The sequence below is a fragment of the Diabrotica undecimpunctata genome, chromosome 5, assembly GCF_040954645.1.
Source record: "Diabrotica undecimpunctata isolate CICGRU chromosome 5, icDiaUnde3, whole genome shotgun sequence".
NCBI lineage: Eukaryota > Metazoa > Arthropoda > Insecta > Coleoptera > Chrysomelidae > Diabrotica > Diabrotica undecimpunctata.
In genome coordinates, this window is record NC_092807.1 from 82493808 (window position 1) to 82505813 (window position 12006).

General features: G+C 32.8%; 1 protein-coding gene across 1 annotated transcript in view; it reads right to left on the minus strand.

Annotated features, from left to right (window-relative positions):
- Positions 1–254: 254 nt before the first annotated feature.
- LOC140442330 (uncharacterized) overlaps positions 255–12006 on the minus strand; it is a 35149-nt gene continuing 23397 nt past the window's right edge. The window contains exons 3-4 of the mRNA XM_072533404.1: positions 10192–10333; positions 255–481 (exon numbers count right to left, since the gene is read on the minus strand). Coding sequence (XP_072389505.1) covers positions 355–481; positions 10192–10333 — 269 coding nt within the window. The 3' untranslated portion in view covers positions 255–354. The remainder of the gene's footprint in view (positions 482–10191; positions 10334–12006) is intronic.

Here is a 12006-nt window from a genome sequence, read left to right on the forward strand (position 1 = left end):
CTTCCACTGTTCCTAAATACTTTATATACTATTTTTTAAATCATTTAAACTTTTCGCCTTATTGTTTCCCAATTTCCAAATTTAAACCTTTTAGTTGCTTTCACCTTTATTAACCTTGTTTTTCGTATTCAACGCACATTCGGACAACAAAATAAATTATTTTTTAGATTATAATAGTGGTCTTAACTTCCTAAATCCCACAATTTCATATATTATTGCAAAATAGGTAAACATAAGAAAACTAAATACAGAAAAATAGTTGAAAATTTAATTTTAAAGATACATATTTTAAACATTTAATTTAAGGTTCTCAAATATGTCCCAACTATGTAATAATTTCACCAATATTTTCCATTACAGTGCTTCATCACATATGTTTCTTCTTATTGATGAGATTACTTTGGAAATAGTATTTGTAATAATAGCTTCGCATGTTGATGGACGAGAACTGTTTACACAAGAATCAAATGCTCCCAGTTGTCTAAAAAATATATATATGTTACGTGTATATAAATTACATAAATATATAAATGAAAAGCATTTTAAAAAAAATATATAAAACACGTCGATTTTTAAGTTTAATGTTCTACACTCTCTCTATATTTTATGACATTTTTAGATCGATAAAAATGAGTTGAAAATTATTTATTATCAGTTGCAAAAAAGTAGCCTACTACTAGTTCTTAGTGAAATGTAATTATTTTTATTAACGTTCAATAACAATTAAGTAGTACAATAATTGTATTAATTCGTGAATGTTATGTATTAACGCTTAGAATTAATTTAAAGTAGAAATTAATTTTAGTGTAACGTAAATAATTGAAATACTCATGATGATTAGCTATGGAGACAAATCGCGAACTCAGATGGAAGTGTGTAATTTATTTAATCATAAATATTCAGAAAGACTCATATTGTAGTCAACAGTAAATAAGATTGAAAAGAAATTTCGAGCAACTGGTACGGTTGAAAATACACGCAAATCAGTTCCCTCTGTAAATGATACAACATTAGATGTTCCACTTGCTTTTGAAGAAGATTTACTTTTAAGATTTAATAAACTGCTGTAATTTATTTTGTAGAGGTAGGCAAATTATACAGTCTGTCTTTTAATAAAAGTTAACAAAAATCTTTTGTTAAGGTACCTGATGTACATATCTCATATTTCTGTATCTTTCTCTGCTTAGTTGTTTCCAGTAGTCGTTTGGTTTTGTTGTATCTGCCATAGTTTCTGCATTTCATAGCATACAAGAGTTTTTAGCTGTCTTGTAATTTTTAGCATTTGCTTAGATTTGCGCTTTGTTTTGGCATACTTTCTAGCTTAAAAATCTGTTTTCTTTTGTGAAGCATAAATCATAAAATATTGGACCCTTTTATTAAAATAATAGATCAATCGCTACAGATTGTATTAATTTTTAATGTAAATGTTAAATATTTTATTAGTCGCTTGCAAGCTTCTTTTGTATATTTTATTATTATAATAATAACAGTGCGATAAACTTGTACTCATTTAATTTAAATCTGTTAGTTGTTTTCCTTTGTAATATATTTTCCTCACATGCCTGTAAAGAAAAGCATTTGATTAATGCGTCCCTCTAGTATTGACATATGGAGCAGAAACACTTTAACAATATCTTAGAGTGCCAAATTAAACCTCATACGGAAAAGAGTGGAGTGATCCATGTTAAGAATAACTCTGCGAGACAAAATGAAAAACGAAGAGGTCACGAGAAGAACCAAAGTGACTGACGTCATCGAAAGGATAGCCAGACTAAAATGGAGATGGGCAGCACACATAGTTAGAACGACGGATGAGCGATGGACAAAGAGGTTATTGGAATGGAGACAGGGAAGACAAAAGGAGGACAAGGGAAGACAAGAGAAACGTCGATCGTGTACCTACACAATGAGATGACGATTTATAATGACAAAAAAAAACTCGATGGCCACCATTACCCTACACGTGTTTCTGTTTTTTAACTCTCATCGGGAACACTTGTAGCTGTTCAAACTAAAATTAAATGCAATCTATTTTTACAGTTTTAATAAAATAACGCGGCTGAGTACGCTAGCAGCGACCCCGATAGCGAAATAGGTGAACTACAAATCCAACACTTTCTAAAAGCTATTGAACTATGGTAATAATACATTTTGAGTTAGACAATACATTATACAATTCACCGTTAAAGCACTATTTACATGGACGATATGAAATAAAAATTTAAATTTAATTTTAACGTCTTTTGTCTGCGCAAAGAGTGCAAACGATAGAGTTTTCAACCGTCAACTGTAGATGTATTGTCGAAAGAACAGTGTATTTCTAGCATCGTCCAATAGCTTTTAGTAAATTTTGAATAGGAAAAAAAGAAGAAAAAATACTCTGTTTATATATAAAACATATATAAATATTCATAGCCTAAAATGAAGATAGTCTGTAGAGACTGGTTCACATATTTAGCATAAAGCAAAAGAATTTAATATAATAATTTAATTTTGGAAAAGTAAAATAATACTAATTAGTAAAGAATCAACCAGTTGTAAAATGGAAGTTGATAACATCAGTACTAAACAAGTAATGTAAATAAAATACCAAAATACCTTGGAATTACACTGTCCAGCTATAGAGACCTGGACAAAAAAGTGAGAGATCAATAGTACAAGAAGCAAATAGACTGGCAAGATGTCTAAATAACAACATATGGCGAAATGCCCATTAACACTAAGACGAAGTCAAGAATTTATAAAGCCAGTGTAAGACTTCTCTGTATCTGTATCTGTAGAGTAGGGAGGGCGAGTTAAGTTCCATAGCACTTAGGCCACAATTGACCCATTGTGCATCCTTCCAGGGAGCTGTCACCCTTAGCTCATTGTCCATCCTGCCAATTCTAGGAAGGTGGACAAGTCACCAGGAGACATCTCTCTTATGTGGGCAGGTGTGAGCCAGGACTCGCCGAACGCGTACTCTCGTATTAACGATAACTCTGGGCATTCACATAGGACATGCTCTACAGTTTCGTCTTCGACACTTCCTACATAGAGGTGTGTCTGATAGCCCCAGTGTATGGAGGTGTTTGCTTAGTTGACAATGACCAGTTAAAAAACCAACTGCCAAACGTAGGTTTTTCCTAGTCATTCCCAAGTACTTCTTAGATGTTGACTCTTCAAGGTTACTTAGTGTTACCCTGGCAAGTTTACATCCTTTCCCTTCTTCCCATCTTTTTACGGTTTGCGCATGGGAGTGACATTTGACAATTTCCGCGATTGTTGTAGTTGACCAACCAAAAAGATCCCCAGGTCCTAAGAATCTTAGGCCTGCCGCCTTCCTAGCTAATTGGTCAGCAATGCGGTTGCCTTTATTCCTGTTGTGTCCTTTAACCCACCTCAGGATGATGGTATTACCATCCGAAGCTTGGGTTAGTGACTTGTGACACTCCATTACTAAACCTGATGTGACACGTGGTCCATTCAAGGTTAGTAGCGCTTGTCTGCTATCTGTGCAGATGATTATAGTTTTACCTGCTATACCTTTTTGGGTTTTCTGTTTTGCGGCTATGGAGATACCAGTCAGTTCTGTCTGAACTACGCTGGCATTTTTGCCCATACCCCACTTTATTCTCAGGTTCAGTGATCTGGAGTATACCCCGCAGCCTGAGCCTTCTTTAATTTTGGAGCCATCGGTGTATATGTAATAGGCATTTGCCACGTTTGTCTCCATATACTGTTCTGTTTCAATTTTGTAGGGTTTGTTAAAGACAAACTTTGGTTCAATCGAGTCGCAGCCTGCCTGTAGAAGTGGTAACGCATCCAACGTTTCTCGCCATAAACGAGTTCTCAATTGTCCCATTCCTACATCAAGGTTTTCACCAGCTAAGCGCAGTCGCATCATTGTCACTAGCGCCACCTCTTTGACATATATATCTAGAGGCGTGATGCCAATGATCAACTCCATTGCAGCAGTTGGTGTTGTTTTCATGGCACCTGTTATATTTATGCAAGTCATCCGCTGAATATGGTTTAGTTTGTTAATCGCTGTTGCCTGTAGCACTTTTGGTACCCAAGCAATAGCTCCGTAAGTTAGCATTGGCCTAATGACAGCGGTGTAGACCCAGGCGATCACCCTGGGCGTGAGGCCCCAGGTGCGTCCGACCGTTCGTCGACACTGCTCATGGGCAATGCTCTTTTAGGTCTACCATCTAAGTGTGAGTTCCACCAGTTCTACCAGTGTAAGACTTATAATGGCATATGCCTCAGAAACAAGACCCGACACAACCAAAACACAAAGGCTACTAGAAATGGCAGAGATTAGAGTACTGAGAAGAATTGCAGGAAATACACTGCAAGATCAAAAGAAAAGTAAATATATTAGAAGGAAATGTAATATAAAGTGTTTAAAAGAATGGACACTACATAGAAGAAAAAATGGATTAACTACATAGGCAGGATGGGGGACACCCGTGTCGCCAAAATAGCAAGAGATAAGTCACCAATTGATAGAAGAAGTATTGGACGATCGTGCAAAAGATGGAGTGAGCACCTTCCATAGAGGTATTATTCCACCAATCAACAGGAGAATTGCTTATTAAGAGGAAGAAGAAGACGAAAAAGAAGTTTTGGATTTGCTGTGTTAGACTCACGTACTTCGCTCTCGAAGAGAAGTCTTCTCACTTCTTTTTGCGTAATATGTGTATATATTTTATTTATATATTATTATTTATATACGAGTATATTATATATTTATATATATATATATATATATATATATATATATATATATATATATATATATATATATTGTTACGATTCATTTTATCCGCCAAAGATAAAATTAAAATACTAAATAGACCATCTAAATAAATTTTCAAGATATCCTGGAGAGTTGTTATGCTATGTAAAAATACAAAATAATATTGGTTTGCTCTTAATATTTCAAAGTATAAAATATTATAAGTCAAATAATTCACCTAATAAACTATAAAAGATATTTCGAAGAAATGAAAGTCCATTATCTTTGGATTACCTGGAGTAAACAAAATTTAAAGATATGCATAAATTATTTTCTTTGTAAAATATATTCGAGTGACGGAGCTTAAGTGAAATGAACAATACGACCGGGTTTTCCAAATGGACTTGTACAGTAAATACGACAATAGGGTAGAATTTAGAAATTATATTTCTCCGTTAGTTCTTAAGAATTTGTAGAAACGATTAGCATGTCAATAGTTTTTAGGAAAGTTATAATTGTGGTTAAGGTTGTTGTTTATTATCTAAATGGTAGATGGGGATAAATATGACGAACTTTGATTGACAAAGAGTGGAAAAAGTGGGAGATTTATGTAGGAAGGAGAGTTTAGCTAGATTTTAGACGAAAAAGAGATAATGGGTGGTTTTCCAAGGGTGCAAGGCGAACAGTCGTTGTTCTTTGGCGGTTCCCAAGTGATAGTAAGCATTAGAAGTGAATGTTTGTGAGTTTTCGTGGACTAAGTGTATCCTGACGGAAGCTGATCCAGTAAAATATTGTAAGTCATACTTTTCTACTTATATATTCCAAGAGTCACTGTTCAGGCCGGAACGAGAGATTCAGTTTATCGAGAGGAGAAGAGGCTAGCATCTTTTGAACGATACGTGCATCTGAAGGAGATCATTGAAGACGAGAGGCTCGCAATAATTTGTTGTAAGATTGCTGATTAACTAGGGAACTGCTAAGAATAGATAGTGTAGGCTACAAGGAACAAGGATTTGGACAACTCATCATCAGAGAGATAGTTTTTTTTTACCATTCGTTAGTTTTTCCTTTATCAACAAAGTTTGTTTTTAATTGCTTCAGAAAAGATAGAAATATTTATCAGGAGATATAGAACAACAATTTTGATTTGAAATTTTAATTTATATAGTAACTATATAACATTAATTTTTGAAGGTTCACGTACGTAGAACAAAATTTTGATAATCCATATATGAGATATTTTTTGTTTAAGATATTTGAGTGTGAATTTTATTTCAATATATAATTTGTATAATATATGTTTATTATTCCGGTATCCCTTAGACCTTACCTATCATATGTAAAGCATAGATATTGAAGCACGAATATAACCCTGAGATAAGAGAATTAAATAGTGTGATAAAATCATAATTGCAACATTTAAATAAGTTTAATTAATTAATTAATTAGCTAATTAATTGCTTGGCGCACCTCTGACTTTTAATATCACATTAACTAGCTTCCAAACCGTGGGGCTTGAAAATATCGCAGCTTTACGTATGATGGTAGGAAAAGAGATTCAGAATAAGTAAAGGTGATCCAGAGATAAAAAAAATATATAACATTGAGGGAATTTGAATTTGAAAGTATTTTGACAATTTTTTTCCAATGGATAAAAATTTTATTTATTGATTGATCGTAGTTAGTTGATATTTACTGCTATTGAATTGTTTGATTTTTATCTTCTTTACCAATCGTACATTTGAAAGTTATTTTGAATTATTTGAATTTTACTGATTGCGTATTTGATGGAGATATTTGGGGAGAAATATTTGTCGTGTTCCGCAACATATAGAGTGTTGTAAAATTTTACCTTTGGCGGGGACAAAAACAGTAACGTAAAGAAACAATATGTCGACAACAAGGAGTCAAAGCAAAATGCAAGAAAGGAAGGAGGATAATGGAGAAGAGGAAACAATTGTTGAAGAAGGATCTGATAATAAAGGAAATGCTACAATAATGGAGGAAAGAAAAGAAACAGGGCTGTTAGAAAAATTATTAGCAATGATGCAAATACAGACACAAAAAATAGATGAAACAAAACAATCAATAGAACTAAACAACAGGAATTTAGAGCAGCGTCTGGAAAACTATGAACAAAAATTAGAAGGAAATGATAGGAAAATGGAAAAGCGTTTGGACAAATATGAAAATGATGTAAAAGCCTGTTAAAAAAAGTCAGACAAGAAACAGAGAGGAAACTAGAGATGCAGAGAGAAGAAATAGAAACTAAAATGAAAGATATTAAGACTGTACAGAAAAAGGAATTAGAACAGTAAGAAGAAAAATTTGAAATGGCGCTACAAGAAGACAGGAAAGAAGTAGAAAGGAGATTAAAGTAAAATGAAAAAACATATTGCAGAAATAAAACAACAAACAGGAGGAGAGAGAAAAGAAATTATCGTCCAATTGCAACATGTTAGATATTTTGACGATTGCAAAGAAACAATTAGAAACCACCTGAAAGAAGAAACAGCGTTATGGTATGAATGCAAAGAAGATGAGTTTGAAAATTGGACAGATTTCGAAAATAAATTTGTCAATTATTTCTGGGTTAAAAATAAACAGAGGGAAATCAACCAAGAGCTACAGAATGGAAAATATCACGAGAAAATGGGAATATCTGAAGAAAGATATGCTTTGCATATATAACAATTTAAAATATCTAGATTACAAATACTCTACCGAACAACTGGTTGAAATGATAAGCAGACATTTCGAAGAAACATTGGAGAATCACGTGATTTTGAGAAACTATCAAGATATTGATAGTTTGTGCCAATTCCTTTAATTAAAAGAAGCGAAAAGAAGAGAAATGAGAAAAAGAAGACAACATGACCAATATAATGGACCGGAAAGAAGGTATCAATCAAATTATGACCAGAGAAACCGACATCCCCGATCTACAAATGAATATAGGCCAAGAGAATACCACAATTACACTAGACAACAAAATTATGATAATAGGAATGACACACAAAATAGAACATATGAAAATCACAACAGAAACAGAGCTGCACAAAATCCTCCAAATAGGAATACGAACGAACAAAGGGATGGTAGAAATAATCAGAGAAAAAATAGAAGGGAGATAAATCATGTAGCAATAGAAAACGAGGGAGAAGATGTATGAAACGAATCCAGACAGGATCCACTAAACAAAAGTAAAAAACTCTCTGGTATATTTTGTCACCCTAGAGAGTTTATACAGTTGGCGGGAAACGCAAGACAAAATTCTAATTCCAATCTAATATTTTTAGATGCATTTATAAAACATACAGCGATTAAAATTTTGATTGATTCTGGATCGAAGATATCGTTAATCAATAAAAAACTAGTAAAAGAATTAAATTTGGAGAGATTTGTGTATAAGATTCCTAGGGCTGCTTTAGTGGGTGCAAACAATAAAAAATTGGCGACAGTAAACGAAGGTTTGGGAGTACGGATTAGAGTGGGAGACCAATTCCATATTATGCAATGTGTGGTGATCAAAGATTTAAATCATGATATGTTTGCGGGAATTGATGAATTAAGTGAAGAACATATCACCAATAATTTTTCGGAAAATAAACTGGAAATCAGAGCAGAACCAGACAACACAGAAGAAGAAAAGGGAACAGATAGGAAAAAAAATTTTGAAAGAATAAACGAACAGGAAAAACATAAAGAAATCAATATGACCGTAGAGGATAAACCGAAAGGACAAGAAAAAAATCAGTCAGAAGAGAAAAAGAAAAGGAAAAAAAAGAAGAGTTTAAAAAGAAGGCAGAAAAACAAGGTGGAGACGAGAGAAAAACAGGAAATAGAAGGTACAGAAGAATTGGTGGCAAAAGACGATAAAACAGAAAGGAGGCAGAAAGAAAAGGAAGTACCATTACCAAATGGAAATTGAAGATAGAGAAAAACCAGAAGAAGAAATAAAGGACGAGGACAAAGAAGAAATGGCAATTATGGACGAGAGTCCAGAATTTTGTGAAGAAATATTATGGACAGTGAACACATGTGAACAAAATGAGGATGAAAGAAAAATAAAATGTAAAGAAAACACGGAAAAGGACAAGCAACATGAGAATCGGACAACTGATGATTTAAACAAAGAACAAACGGTAGAAATGAATTTGACAACGATGCAAGGACTGAGAAAGAAGAAAAAACAGAAATCAAAATTAAAAAATGCAATAGAGAATTCCGCAAAAGAAGAGATGAGCTCAGCCGAAGAAGAAAAAGAAAAATCAGGTTTGATAAAAGAAAAGGGAAAAGATATAATTGAAACGGGAGTGTTTAAAGAAGAAGTATGCGAGATGGAGAAAACGGAATTAATTTACGAGTTGGAAGCTGTAAAATTTGAAAAGAAAAATTTGCAGAAGTTGCTGGAAATGAAAACTAATGACAAAAAAGGACTTATGGATCGCCTGAATAAATTTACATTTATAGAAGAAAGTTTAAACATGACAATTGACAGATTGTTAAGACTTTTAGGAGAACAAAAACAAAAAATTGTGATCAAGCTTTGATGTAGAAAACTTGCAGAAACAAGGATCTGATTCATCTGCGCATACCAAAAAAAAATATCGGTTACAAAAACTCACAAAAAACATACAGGAAAGCTTTTTCAGGATCAGCTAAACTGGATTCGATAGCGAATGAAATTAAAGAGATCTTAAATCAGATCAGTTTGCAGTACGATCCTAAAATCGGGTCAAAGTATCAAAGCGAATTTGGCAGTAGTATTAAAGGGGTGAGGAAGCTGCTCGAGAAAGATATGGCTTTAAGACAAGAACAGGCTTCCCAGAAAATTGAATCTTTACAAAAAATAAATGAAGTTGGTAAGGATAAAATGATAACAAGAGAAATTTTTTTGTTTGAGAGAAAATATTTTTTCACTTATAAAAAAAAAAATATTTGTATCTCAAACAAGGCGGGGATGTTATGATTCATTTTATCCGCCAAAGATAAAATTAAAATTACTAAATAGACCATCTAAATAAATTTTCAAGATATCCTGGAGAGTTGTTATGCTATGTAAAAATACAAAATAATATTGGTTTGCTCTTAATATTTCAAAGTATAAAATAGTCAAATAGTCAAATAATTCACCGTCGCCATCGACGGTATAAATCAATTGTCCTCTGTTCCCAGTAGCAGTAATACATTGGTTATTGGTTAGTGATCTGTGTAGTAGTGTCTAAGGGCTTGGGAGACTGAGACCTGGGAAGCCCTAAAGAAAACATCAAAGAGGATGTCGAAAGCTCGACGCAATAACAATCGACGCGGTTCAACGCGGAAGACTGTTGAGTTTAATATTAATTCTTGTAATAGTATTAATCTTAGCTCTAGGTTTAATCGTATTAACCGAAGAAATCTTTCGGAAAACTTTATATATATAAACCAAGGTGTATTGGATATTCTTATTTATATTTTAAACTTACTTGCAGTAACTCCTAAGTTTTGGAATATCGAAGATATCAAAAGAAGTTGCATCGATATTGCCAGTTTTTTTACCACATGTGGTAAATGCCTCGCTTAAATTTTTTTCACATTCAGTTACACCTTTGGTTTGGTTGGCTATATCTGAAAAAAAAACAAAGTTAGGTATTTATAATATTTTAATTAAAACATTAAATTAAAATCTTTATGATCTGTCTATATAACTAAAACCTATGATATTATAGCAGCAAGTAGAAAACTGCAACAATAAAATGAGCTGTTCGAGCTTTATACATTATAGATATATGGACACAAAAATATAGAAACATTCTAACTTACACAAAAGCTTTTTATTGATTATCCTTAGTCAATAAGTATTCCATAATCCGACATATTTTAAGAAAAGAAAAGAAGATATTTTTGGTTATCCCTGCTCCTTAATAAAATAACTACCGTTAATACCCCACAAAATACACTTGAGATAATTAACCATCCTTAAGCAACATACACATTGGCGGGACATATGCCGGCAATAAAGCTCTCAACCAGAGTAACCGCAGTAATATATTCAATGTTCTTATAATTACCAATTCCCCAATTCGATTAATACCATTAACCAACTTGACAAAGTACATAAATTATCTCTCAATTAAAAAAAACAGTCAACATACACCACAGCAATCATACTGTACAATTTATATGGGTTCCTTAACATATTCGCCTTTACAAGAATGAAGCAACGGATAACATATCCTAACAAGCAAGAACCAGTGAAATCGTACGGGAACTGAGAAATGTACTGCTAAATAATTTAAAATCATTTATTAAAGTAAAGGTCAAAAATCAAAATTTCAAAACTTCGTGGAAACATCTTTAAAACTTTAAAAATGTCAAATTTCCAAAAGTTGTTGCCACCCAACTTCATCGAGGACATACTTGATTTACCCACAGGCACACAATTGGTTACATTAATTTCCCTCTATATGAAAACTGTAATGTTCTACTCCGTGTTAGGCATGCTCTTGAAAAGTTTTCAAGATACCAGTTAGAAAAATAGACCAACCACATCAAGAACTAAAATCTTGGAAAAAAGTTTAAAGTTTGGTAAAGTTCCTTATTAATATATTAAATAAAATTAAACAATTATAAGTAAATTATCTTATGTACACTTATTCTACAAAAATGAAACAAGGAAATACTACAACCACGATTAAAGATTTGTAAAAACACTAACGTGAAATTCTACATGATAAAAACTCAGTTCTTAACAGATGAGCACAAGATTTCAGCGAACATCTAAATATAAACGATATTAAAGGATATTACAATATAGAAAATCAACAAAACCTACAAAGATAACTACACAGTGAAGACCCGACAAGAGAAGAAGTGTCAAATGCCATCTTAAATGATCTTAAGTGATAATGAAATTTTTGCAGCAATCCATAAACTAATAGTACTTATATGGCAGATTAAATTGGTACCAGAATAGTGGCTAAAGGGAAAACTATGTCTCTTGTATAAAAAGGGTAATTAACTGAAGTGTAAGAACTATAAAGGCATTACTCTGTTAGCACCTGCATATAAAATATTTGGCAATATATTGTTTGAAAGAATTAAACATTTTACGAAGGATATTGTTGGTCAATATCAATGCAAATTCTATTCTAGAAAATGCAGATTCTAGAAAAGTCACTAGAATATACCTAGATACACACCATCTCTTCCTCGACTTTAAAGCAGCCTATGACAGCGTGGAAAGAACTGCATTATATAATTTAATAACAGAATTTAGAAACCCACCTAAGTTAGTTAGG